At 36.8% G+C, this 13754-nt stretch overlaps 1 protein-coding gene across 3 annotated transcripts in view; it reads right to left on the minus strand.

The window, feature by feature from the left end:
• Positions 1-13754, minus strand: part of LOC135199498 (protein FAM177A1-like) — a 30105-nt gene that overhangs the window by 9106 nt on the left and 7245 nt on the right. Inside the window, exon 1 of one of the 3 annotated variants that reach the window (XM_064227604.1) lies at positions 3972-4118. The exons of the other annotated variants lie outside the window; for them this stretch is intronic. Within the exon in view, the coding sequence (XP_064083674.1) occupies positions 3972-4031 (60 nt within the window). The 5' untranslated portion in view covers positions 4032-4118. Of the gene's footprint in view, positions 1-3971; positions 4119-13754 lie in introns of those variants that run through there. 3 annotated transcript variants of the gene reach the window in all.

Here is a 13754-nt window from a genome sequence, read left to right on the forward strand (position 1 = left end):
TTGCACCTAAACCGATCGAGACTTCTGCTCGATTCGCTGCGTCTAAGAGGGCGCTTCGGGGAAGACAGCCTATAGGGCGAAAGGGCTCTTCTCTCAGGAGAACAACTCCTATCAGACGAGTCTCTCGACGAAGGCGATAAACGCCCTGGAGATCGTGAGAGTTCTCTCCTATACGAAGCAGGACGCTTAGCGGAACTCTTAACAGGGAGCGAGACATCCTTCCTCCTTGTAGAGTCCTTAGCAAAAGAGCCTACGAGCGAAGCTAACTGCTCTTGCAGATTGACCAAAAACTTCTTGGTAGGATCCTGAAGAGCAGGATCCTCTTGTCTCGTCTTCTTAAGTCCCGAAGGCCAATCCTCGGGAAAACGCTCTGGGCTGGAGTCAGCCGCGTCTCCTTTAGGCGCCTTCCAGGCTCTCTTCAAAGGGCGCGAAAGGGAGGCCGAACTCCATCCTCGTTTAGAGAGGAAGAGTCTGAGGCCGAAAAACACTCCTTTAGGACGCCTTTTCTACGGCAATCCGAGGCAGCCTGGGACTTAACAACAGGATCTGCCGAAGGGACGCCTGACCGTTGGGGATGTTCTGCATCCTCCCTGCGGCGTTTCGACATTCCTCCTCCCCTGGTCCTGGGAGTTTTGGAAGAGGTCTAGGCCTAGGAGCAATGAGGAACCGGTCAGACGCCCCCTCCACTGCACTGGGGACACTGCACAAATCACTATCACCACTCTTACCTTGGTTTAGAGCTCGTAGCTGAGCTTGAAGTTTCTTAATTGAAGCTTTTACATTTTCCCTCTCTGACGAAGAATCTTTGGATTCAGAACAGGGAGAAGCAGCTGAGGCTAAGGGAAAATTGTTAGAAGGAGAGTTAATTTCTTGTTCTAAGGAGCAAGATCTACTAGATGACCTAGCTGAAGCCTTTCTCACTCTATCTCTCTCAAGCTTCCTAACATATGATGATAATTCCTTCCATTCAAGCTCCGTAAGGTTCTCGCATTCCACACAGGTGTTAATAAAAGAACATTCATTCTCCCTGCATTTAGTGCAAATACTATGAGGATCCAATGCCGATTTAGGCAGCCTAACCTTACAGTCTTCCCTACTGCAAACTCTAAACATAGGTGAAGCCTTAGCGTCAGACATCGGTGAAAGAGTAGTCAAAACCAAAGTCGAAAAACAGTCCACAATAAGCGTATGCCAAGCCAGAGAAAAACAGAATACGTCACCAAAAAACCAATCCAAATTCTCGGCAAACGAGTTGAAATCCAAGATGGAGGAACGAACAATAGGTGTTGTCCGTTCAACCGACAGAGAAATTATGGCTTAGAAAATGGGAATAGTTCCAGACCCCGCCACCCAGCGGCGGGAATGGTGGATCACCTGACCTACCTGTCGCGTGTGCCGCGAGTTTGAAATTCTGTCGGGACGACCGAGTCTATAGCTAAGTATATATCTGCTGGGTAAGTTACTTGTACAAAATCATACAATGGGCAAATACAGAGCACAGATGCAAAGAAAGCTATGGCAGATTTAGTTGGGGGGGGGAAGACACCTAGTCACCTGGTCCCCCCCCTGGATATGAAATAGAACACTGCTTTCTTTCAATAAATCATTAATAGTAGTAAAATTTTCTTAGTTGATGATTATTTCAACAATAACAACTGTACAACAACTACTACAGTGCATATACATGTGCATATATATATATATATTATATATATATATATATATATATGTATATATATATATATATATATAATGTGTATCATATGTGTATAAAAGTTACATGTATATATATGATAATCCCCACCCCCAACAATAAAAGGTTTCTAGATCAGCCCCTGAAAGAAACCATTGGCCAAAGAACCTTCAAATACACAGCATCCATACTATTCAATAACAGGCACCATGAACTAAAGAAAAACTTAAACATAAGCCTATATGCACAAAGTTATGATAAAGTAGAATGATTCATGAAAAAAAACCCTACAATATAAACAAACTGACAAAAAATTGGATCCAACAGACCAAATGAGATCCTATTTGAAGACCCCAAAAATAAACATTTATGATAATAGCAATTAATTAATATGTTTATTTGACTATATAAATCTAAATTCAACTATATATTAACAATACCACACCATGCATCAGAACAAGATGACATTTCTGCACCAATATTTCTTGAGCGCGATGGCATGTACTGTAAGGGCAGGTGGAGAGCACTATGCCCGCAACTGTATTAGGTAGATCTCAGTGTGTCCCTGACTACAATAGGCTTCTATAAGATCATAAATGTCTTAGGGAATGTCTGAAGTTATCATCAAGGCTAGCCTATAATAGCCTGTAGAATTTTACAGGCCAGGGGAAGGGGGAGCACCCAAGTAGGCCATGTACTGGGCCAAATTCCTTTGTTAGGTAACATAACATTGCCTATGCTAAGTATGCCATGCACTAGGCCAAATTCCTTTGTTATGGAACAAAACAAAGTACTATAGCCTTTACTAGATATGCCATGTACTAGGCTAAACTTCTTTGTTATGGAACAAAACAAAACATAGCCTATGCTAGGTAGGTCCAGTACTGGGCCGAATTACTTTGTTAGACAACAAAGCATTGCTTATGCTAGGTAGGTCCAGGTACTAGGCCAAATTCCTTTGTTAAGTAAAAAAGCAAGGCCTTTGCTACGTGGGCCAAGTAGCTACTGGACAAAATTCCTTTGTTAAGGAACAACAAAACAAACCATAGCCTCTGCTATGTTAGGTTGCACTGGGTACTGAGAGAAAATACCATTACTAAATTAACAAGTATAACTTCAAAAACATCATACTAGATTTCCAAATGTAGGGTAAAATACCGAACAGCCAGCCTCTACCATAGAGCGACCACCTTCTCGAAAATCGGAAATTATAGCCTTAATTTGTGGCTTCAGAGAAAAAAACTGACTTCGAGAGGAAAGTAGAGATCTTGAGGTGTTGCTTTGACGGACACTGGCTCTTGGCTAATGTCTACTGTGGGTTACAGAATGTGTTAAATGTACTTTTTCGGGAAGGTATTTTACCCTACTGGACCAATTTTCTTTATTTGGCAACAGGGAGCGAGTGAATATCTGCAGACCGCCGATTTTCTTGTTAATGTGTGCTGCCAGTATGAGCATGGCGGAACGATGTTTCGCGCCATATCTGCATATTTAAATAGTCTTGGCAAGCTCGTTTGTTCTGGCAAGAGGTATTGTTTAGTTGCACACACTAGCCTCAGGGTAAAGATCAACTGGGTACTTAGATAAAAGCTTTAACTGCAAACCGTGGATATACAAACTACCCAGAAACAGCATAGCCTTTGCTATACTATATAGGCCAAGTATGGAGCCAAATTCCTTTGTTATGGAACAAAACAAAGCATAGCCTCTGCTAGGTTAGGTTAGGTTACGCTGGGTACCGAGAGAAAATAAGTATAACTTTGAAAACATTACTAGTAATTCCAAGCTAAAGTTCTTCTACCTCTCTCCTTCCGATATTAGCTACCATAACTATAGTACTATAAACCTTTAACCTACAGTACGCCTTGAACCTGCGATAACCCACAGATTTTATTCAAACCGACCTAAATGACTCGACTCGGGTCTAGCCTCTTTAATGGCTGACGAATAGGTAGGTATAGCCTATACGAACCTAACAACATTACTAATGGGGTTAATAATGGGTGTGGCTCATGGCACCATTTTAGCCTAGGAGTGACCTGAGTTGATGCCCTTAGGCTAGTTAATGATATAAAACAAAATAGACCGAAATATCAGCTGATAAATAATAAAATAGAGGCGATATATTGCCATATATTGGTAGCCTTCATCGTAACCTCGCACAATGGCCACGACCTACTCTAGGGTACGAATGGATACGACGTTTGAGGTTATTTTAAGGTAATTAATACTATTATAACCCACCAAATTATTACTAAAAAGTAAGTATTATCTTTACCGAACTAAAGAACTGCGTTTTACTGCAGAGATCCGTCATCTGGATTTCCTCGGCCGTCATATTTGTTAATTTCTGTTTACCGTCGTGTTTGTTGTTGCGATGGCAGTCGCTCAATGTTTACCTCTTTGTGAGGAGACCATAGAGATGAGTCTAACTAGATTGTGTCTCTTTATTCTAAAAGTGAGTCTTTGGACGCCATCTTTTGTAAGTGTACGTGGGTGTCGTTAGCAATCAATTTCCTTAGGGATTTGGGTTCTCAAATTGAGTTTTATTCAACTCCATGGGCTCAAATTAGGGTTTCCAGTAGGATAAAGTTGCATCTTACTAGAGTGAATTATCTTTATTCTAAAAGTGAGTCATTTGGACTCCATCTTTTGTAAGTGTACGTGGAAGTTGTTGGAAATAAATTTCCTTGAGGATCTGGGTTCTCAGATTGGGTTTATTGGGCCATATGGGCTCACATTAGGGTTTCCAGTTGGATAAAGTTGCATCTTACTAGACTGGGTCAAGTTTCTTGAAGTCGTCCTTGGATGGCATCTTTGTAATTGTATGTAAAATTCGCTGGAAATCATTTTCTTTGAGGATTTTGGTTCTGAAATTGGGGTTTTCTTATGCCCCATGGGCTCAATTGACGGTTTCTAGTAGGGTAAAGCTTCAATTTGCTTGATTTTGTCATCATTTTTCTCAAAATCATCCTCGAACGCCATCTTTATAGGTAAAGTATATGTAAGTCATTGCAATGGAATTTCCTTGAAGATTTGGCTTCTAAAATTGGGTTTCGTAAGGCTCCAGTGGCTCACATAGGGTTTATAAGTGGATAAAGTTACAATTTGTTGAATTTATGTTGTTATATTGGGTTTTGTTGAAATCTAGGCGTCGCATAAGGGTTTCCACCGGGATTAAGTTACTGGAGACAGTTACAATTTTATTTCAATTTTTTATAGGCCTAAGAGATCTTCTTGGTAACTGAGATAATATAATGTTAATTAGTGATGCTGTGTGGATGTGCCTCACTTGACAGCCATCAAACACTTCTGAATGTAAACACACGACTCAAGATGATCTAATTAAATTTCCTAGTAAAAACTTTGGTATCCTATGAAAAAGTTAAAACAAAGATAATACATTTCTCATTTGCCTCTGCACATGAGAAATAATTTTATGTCCAGACAAGAAATAAAAAATATAATAAAATATGGGGTACTTAGAACGAACTATCTAAAACAGAAAACAAATATATTTTTCATTATCAAGAATCGATCAGTATGATTAGCTCGGCTGGCTGGGCACGGTAACTCTATTTGCAAAAACATTTTGAGGAAACGATTGATTGTGAATGTACATAACTAAAATCACTCAAGAATTAAACTACTATAATAACACTCTCTTCTTAATCATCTACTGAAGTAATTTCAAGGCGAATCATTGAGGAGGTTAGACTAATGATGAAACATCACTGAACACCATTATCTACAGTTATGAGCTGGATTTTAAAGCATAATATGCTTCGACTTACATTGCAATGAAGGACGTGAAACCGGAATATCTAATAGACCTACCAAAGCAGTTTAGTACAATATATATCAAAGACATAATTGTAAAACTATAAGTTATTTTGTAGATAAAATATAACTACGGAATACTAGGAGAAAGTATGCGTTCGCTAAAGGTCATCAGTTTTATATTATAAATCATTCATAAGTCTATGGTATATCCTAGCTGAAATGGTTACCTCTTATACAGCAAAGGAACTGATTAATTTGCAGATCCTCACCTTAAGAGAGCGCCATATGGTACACGTATGGTAGATTTTTCTAACCAAGACCCTTGCAGTAATTAACAGACTTCTTAGCATACCTTATCATGTGTATACCCTTACTGACCCGCGCTGGCATAGGCCTATAGCTCGATTTAAACCAACTATGCAAGGGCTGGGTGGGCGTTTTCCAACGCGACCAGTAAAAACGGATGGGAATCAATAATAGCGTAAGGAATTCCAACTATCCCAGAAGTATATACTTGAAGTGAAGCTCACTCCTGCTCGTCAGCTGCGACAGGGAACAGCGTGGACTGGAGCAAGGTCATTGAACACCGTCTGTAACCGTTCCTTTTAAATTTGAAAGCGAAAGTTCGATACGGTTAAATCCAAGAAAAAACGAAAGACACTTCTATTAAATGATGGATGTGACATAGAAGAAATATAGAAGAAGTTATCTATTAAAGATGGTTAAGGTTTAGATGGACTAGCCATCGTCATTCAAGAAACTATAGGGACTTTCCCGATAAAGCAGATGAATAAACCCAAATAAATCCTGATGATGATGATGATAATGATGATAATGAGGAGGAGGGAAAGCTAATGATGATGAGAGAGAATTCAAAACACATTTGCATGATTTACAGCGTTCCGAAATACCTAAAACAAGACTCCCTTTGATTTTAAAATGCGTCCGCGCGATACCTGACGATTTCGCGCGGATCGATACTAACGATCAGAGAGAGAGAGAGAGAGAGAGAGAGAGAGAGAGAGAGAGAGAGAGAGAGAGAGAGAGAGAGAGAGAGAGAGAGAGAGAGAGAGAGAGAGAGAGAGAGTAATTATTACAACAGTCGTGCGTGACAAGGAATGCTTTCTGGAGCCAAACACATTTTTTTTTTATTTTTTTTTTTTTTTTGCTTTGAAAATGCACATGGCTCGATGACAAACAGTCTTGCGCAATTCGGTGTTCTCTGGGTAGACGTCTTCGAGATTACATTTTGGCGGGGAAAATCAACCATGGAAACCATAGAAATAATGTATTGATACATTACAATCCACTACATAAAAAAGTAACTGCAGTATCAGTTATTAAAGTTCACTGGCAAAGTATCAGCTCATTTCAAAATAACTCTGAATGGAATTATTGTGGAAACAAATTTCGCTTCCCCACCAAAATGAAACCATGGCTTCACCCAAGCATATCTGTAGGCCTATTTGTTTATATGTTATTGGAGAATTAACGACATATTTAGAAGTAGCAAGTATATTGAATATCTGAGCAATACTGGCCAAGTCTTTGGTGTGAATTTGTCATTTATTTATAGGAGTCGGTGAAATTTAAAATCCGCAAAACTGTCAGATTAGTAATTTAGTTATAGTAAAAGAGAGAGAAAGCAGATCATAAGTCCTACTTGAGATTCTCAGCAATTTTTCAATTAACTAATAATTCTGAAGCATCGGCTTCATTCCAGGGCAGTTGTGATCAAACTAACGTTAAATTGTACTTAATATTTTTAAATTATCTCGCACATACGCACGTGCACGCGCGCGCACACGCAAAAACAGGGATCGTCAGTTCAGTGACATCCAGTACGAGGAACTTTCAGCCACATGTAATTAGGCCAATCAAGAGTTAATTTAAGAGTCGAATGCAAATAACGGAGACGCTCTTGATCTAACATACATATATTATTATATATATATATATATATATATATCTATATATATATATATATATATATATATATATATATATATATATACATTGCGTGCGTGTAAGTTCATGTGCGCTAAAATTTAACATTATGGGAAATTGAGTTGGTCACTTCTTGTCGCAACGGTTATGGAGTTATGCAACTGTTGTAACACACAGTCATATATATATATATATATATATATATATTATATATATATATATGTGTGTGTGTGTGTGTGTGTGTGTGTGTGTGTGTGTGTGTGTGTGCATATATATAAAAGAGAGAGAGAGAGAGAGAGAGACTTGAAAAAAATACAATGCAGATCAAGAGCCAGATGTTAAAACATTGTTACTATCTACGCCGAAGAGAGTGAAAGGGTTAAGTAACAGCATAAAGTCTATATGACTAAAGAGAGAGAGAGAGAGAGAGAGAGAGAGAGAGAGAAAATCAATTGCTCGTCGCCGTCTGGCATCGGGCTTTCCACAGAGGGTTTGGCCTAGGGGCCAGTGATTCCGTAACTCTTTTTTTTTTTTTTTTCTTTTTTCGGACTGGGTCGCCGATGGAGGATGGAGCAAAAGTCCAGTTCACTGTGTATACTATGTCTACTCTGACTGTAAGAAAAAAAAATCTAATACTATAAATTGGCTTATGTATTTCACGCTTAAAACATAACTACTTTTGAAGTTTTTATGCAGAAACAATATCTTGTGACCTTGTTATACTACTACAACCACAGATATCGATGACGTCATAATGGTACTCTCTCTAGCATTTTAATCTCCACTTCCTTCGCAGATTTTAGTATTTGTTTTATGAAACGTATTTTAATAAGATGTATGTTCATCTAGGTCTATTACAAAATGTTAATAAAATCGCGTTTTCTCGAATTAATGTTCGTGAGTATATTTACTCTTTGTAAAGCATATATATATGTGGTACTTGACTCTCGCATCTTACATTTGGCCATATAAATTATTGGTAAAAAAAATGGAAAAATACATATATTTTAGTTAGACCTGGAGTCACCTATCGCCCTCTTTTTGCCTAAATGTACCCATATATTTTTCCGCGGCTCCCCCTGGAGCGGAACCGCCCACCACTTTGGGAATAACAAGGGCTAGAATATTTTTCGGGCGTTTACGCGTTTCTGACATTCATTAGGGGCGCCACACGATTAGTTATCCTCCTTCTCCTCCTCCCCCCCTCCTTTTTTTTTTTTTTTTTCTTTTTTTTCCTAGGCGCTCACTCCACAAACACAGTTGTGGGCACACTACACTATGAGGTGCAAAGCTTTATTTACTTTTACCCAAGCTCCCTCTTCTTCTTTATAAGTGAGGCAGAGCCGTGTTACTTAGCTTTGACATCCATCACTTTTCAGGTTAAGAACATTCTTAATTTTGAGGGCTATCCTTATATATTCTCCCAGTTTTCTGTTAGGGGATAACAGTATCCCTAAATTTATATCCTTATCTGCTTCTTCTACTTCTTCTTCTCCTTCTTCTTCTTCTTCTTCCCTTTGTATTAATCATCTTAACCCTGTCAATGGCAGAGATATAATGCAGTCAGTAGATAAGTGTTTAAATAAATTAATAGTGAAGGTAATTCAGCGGACTTTAGAATCTTGCAAATTTTGGCAGTATCCGGACCCATTTGGGACCGGCCAGCAGGTGTGCCAAATACTTTGGAATCCCAAGATCCCGAGGAAACTATTTGCATCCCGTTGCTCAGATACGCCAGAATTTCTGTTGTGCTGTGTGGTCCTCTGCCAGTCGTTTTGTAATGGCTTCTTTAGTACCAACCAGTTTCTTGATTCAAAACTGCTTACGTAATTCTGCTGTGCATTGACTCAGATTGTTTGCTGGTTATTAGACTCACCTTTAAATGTCAGACATACTTTAATGAGAAAATGCAGATACATTGAATCAAATTGCGAATAAACTGTTCCCGTTGATTCGTAGCTATGTTTATAGCGGGAAAATCTTTTAATTAAACTATTTGTCCGATAAACATTTACGCAATACTGTAATCTAACATATAGATCAAGCCTTTGTACAGTGGGGCTCAAATCTCATGCGACGTGATTCTTTTTGTATCGTCCATATTCTCAGACTCAACGTGATGTTGCCAAGTAGTGCTATTTTTTTCTTTTCTTTTTTTATTTGTAATCTCGTTCATGTCGAAAAGTTTGCGAATTCACAGCTAGCCTTATTTTCCTTATGGTTAAATAGATATGATCCCTTTTATGCATTGGTATAATTCTTAATTTGTGTGATTTTAATTGATTTTTAAATTTTTTTCATCTTTACGTGCTCAGTTCAAGTGTGGTGTGATAAGGTTAGCGGTGCCAGCAATGAAAGCACACTTAACATGCTCCTCGGACTGGTCAACATAACCATGTCTGCAGCATTATGACAGTAGACCTAATAAGCTCAACAGTCATAACAACAATTTCAATGTAGGAATATGAATTAAAACAAGTTTTATTTGAATGTTGAAGATTTCGGCTGCGTTTAAGCTGCCTGTATGTTGGAAAATGTTTTATAGGCCTAAAAAAATAATCTAAGCCATCTGAGATGTAATCTGTTACTAATGAATTTATTTGTAGAGATCACCTGTTCTTTGAGGAATATGAATTACAACCAGTTTTCTTTGAATGTTGAAGTTTCAGGCTGTGTTTAAGCTGCCTGTATGTTGCAAAATTATTTATAGGCCTAGAAAAATAATCTAAGCTTTCTGAGATGTATCTTTACTAATGTTTTTATTTATAGAGATTACCTGTTCTTTGAGGAATAAAAGATGATGATGATTTTGGTTATATGGAGAAGATGGCTATTAATCGAAATATCATAAGTATTAATATCAAGGTATATGCGGAACACTTGTTTTTCAACTGGTTTACAATATTATTTCCTTAATTAAAAGTCCTTCCACTCGCTTTTGATGTATAATTCATTCTTTCATAAGGTAACTTGAAGTGCAAGAATGTGTAGATAACCTCATTTGCTTTCTGGCCAGAAATTGTTAATATAGAGATGTGAATGTTAAATGTAAAGTAAAGAAATCTAACACCTAGGCCTAGGAATAATATCTTGGCTTTGACAAATAGGCGAATATTTGCTAGTATGCTATCAGTTTTGAAATATTTAAGAAAGATAACAAATAATTATGTATGAAAACGTAAATATTCTTTTAACACAAAGTAAATGTTTTCAAGATAATTTAATGGTCGCTATTCATTGTAGACCTACTTATATACCAGGTGGTTGTTGTTGCACCGACACTGATACGTCACACATGCTCCCCTCACACGTTGATATCGGTAGGCGCATTCTACTTTTGTATATACATATTTACATTTTTCCAGCGTTGAGGGTAAAAGCAATCAAATAGGACTATTTCAAATTTTATGTTTGCTTTGGAAGCATTATTAATGTTACGATAATTTTTTTTGTTTTTTTTTTTCTATTTATTTAACATTTGAACTGAGGTTTGATGGCGACTTCGTTTTGGTCAAATGCTTCAGCAATGAGTGAACGAAGGTTTTGTAAATGTTTCGTAAGGGTTTTTCTGAAATTTGGCTACATGTGACATTTTCTTACAATTTTTAAATATATGACATATTTCACTCTTATGAAACATATTATGGCCTTAGCGTATGCGATACTCGCGTTTTCGCATTGAAATAATAGATAAATATGGAGCATGCTAGTTGCCAGTTAGTGAATTTTGAACGAAATCCTATGGAGTCATGTCGCATGAGATTTGAGCATCACTGTACTGTCGGCCAAAAAACTCGTGGCAGAGTTTCATAATTTTTCGTTCACCTGCCTGACGCATGATTCATGCCTTATTTATCTATTTTTCTTTTCAAAGATAGAAGAAATCCTGTGTAATGACGTTAAAAACAGTCACTGATATCTTTAGAACATTATGTTATGTTATTGTATAAAACTATTTTCCATATAGCAAAATTGACGTGAACGAAATGAAGTGATAAAAAACGTCATATCACAACCATAGACATACATTACCAAATAGATAGGAGACACCTATCACTATACCTGATTCACTTAAGGTAGATTCTTGGTTGAGCCCTATGCCTACGAGACGTTTAGTTTGGCGGCCGCTGATTGGCTGGGGGCTGCCTACCTCCCGGTACCAGCCAATCAGCAGCCACCAAACAAACGTCTCGTAAGAATAAGGCTCATCCGAGAATCTACCTTAAGTGAATCAGTTATAGTAGTATTGCATAAACAAAGTCCTTAAATTATCATTTCAATATTAAGTTGAAGGTAGTTGAACTATTCCATTTGTTAAATTTTACAGAAAACATTGGAATCTCACAAAATGCTATCAAATTTAAAAGCAAAAAAAAAAAAAAAAAAAAACACTATATCTTAACAGTGTGAACAAGGCGACCTCACTCTATTGCTTTTGATGTTATGTGCACGGGAATCTAATGTCAATGTGTCATTTATCGGTCTAAGAAACATCCCTCGATGAGCGAGAGAATTATTGCACTGCATTCGGTGCAAGTTCCTGTTGGAGAGATATCAAGAAAGTTTAAAAAAACCGGAGAGAATCATACATAGATGAATAAAATTGTTTAAAGAACGGCAAAATTTAGAACATGGGCCTAGAGGTGGAACACCTCGAAGCACCACATGAGAGCAAGACAATACAGTAGTGTAAACGTTGCTGAGCAACATTCATTTGTGAACTTTGAATTCTAGTGTCTCGTCACGACATTGCTGAACCAGGAATCATAACTAGCTCTACGCTTATGACTGGTGTCTGATGAATACTTTAGATGGAGAGGAAGATATTTTTAAATCTACACTTGAAGTCTTTGATAGTTGTCTAATGAATAAGTAAACTTATCTATGATGGATGAGAGATTGAGTTAGGCTTACTCTTTTTGTTTTGTTTTTTATCGGTGGCCAGTGAATACCACGGATAGGGAGGGAAACGGTTTCAATGAGGCATGCAATTTTTTCTTCAAAACCTAAAGAACACATTTCATTGGGAGATACTTTATTAACATCGGCCTAATCCTTCCATCACTCCTATACGCCACCTCCGCTCTCTTCTACATCTCAGGCGACTAGATCCGACTTCTCACTACGAACTCCATCTCGTGAAAGCATCACTAATGATAACGGTTATTTTAAAATTCCCCGCACCGACAACGGACGCCTTAAAATGCATGTTTATAATATATTTTCTGTTCAAAGAAACTTTATCTTTCATTCCACAAAATATGTGCATACACTCGTGTTACACCCTGTAGCCGTCAAAGAGCAGCCCTTGATTAAAGCAGTAGGTTTTTCTTGAAAAAAAAAATGAAATAGACTTAAAAGAGAACGTCACCTTTTATATTTCTTATCCTTTCAGCTACTTATAATATGCTTATGGTAGTAGGTCTAGTAGTCATACATGTGAAACTAATTTGAATTAATTTCTATTTAGAAGAAATGAATAGCTACAGAAAGATCAACCTAAGAAAGCTTTAAGGAAAGTAAGCCTCTCTAAATGTACTCGTCAGTTTTGACTCCCACAGCTTTCCAAGGTGTCCAAATGAAACAGGATGATATGCAAGGAATTCGATAAAAAATAAGACTGAATTATATTCGTTTGATTTTTTATGATTGCTTTTTTTACTTTGAATAGCTAGGTCTGAGTTAATTATGTTAAGCAATTATGAAAAGGATAAGAAGAAAGGCGAACATGACTAATAAAACAAGAATAAAGGGAATAGTAAAATAAAGCAGATTATATGTTATATATCTATATATAATATATATATATATATATATAAATATATATATATAGTCTATATAAATATGATATATATATATATATATATATTTATATTTATATTTATATATATATATATATATATTATATATATTTATATATAGATATATATATATATCTTATTTATAATATATATATATATATATATATATATATATATATATTTATATATATTTATATATATATATATATATATATATATATAGTTTTGTCGATTTAAATATTCATTAATATTACGTATCCGAGAGAGTATGCTGCTGAAAATAGACCTAGGCTAATCAAGTGGGAAAATCAGAAGTCCAATTTAGGTCCACTAAATGTGTCATGTAAATTATTTTATTGATCAAAGGATAAAATTAGTTTAACTAAACATCATTTTCAAAGAATGTTAACGCCTTGATGTATTATTTATCGGCTGTAGGAGACGAAATGACAACACCCCAGTGCAGTACGATACGTTGAGTCAAGAATCAAGCGGCAGTAAAGCCAACTTCAAAATCTTCGGTATGCTGT

The sequence above is a fragment of the Macrobrachium nipponense genome, chromosome 25 (assembly GCF_015104395.2).
Source record: "Macrobrachium nipponense isolate FS-2020 chromosome 25, ASM1510439v2, whole genome shotgun sequence".
NCBI classification, from domain to species: domain Eukaryota; kingdom Metazoa; phylum Arthropoda; class Malacostraca; order Decapoda; family Palaemonidae; genus Macrobrachium; species Macrobrachium nipponense.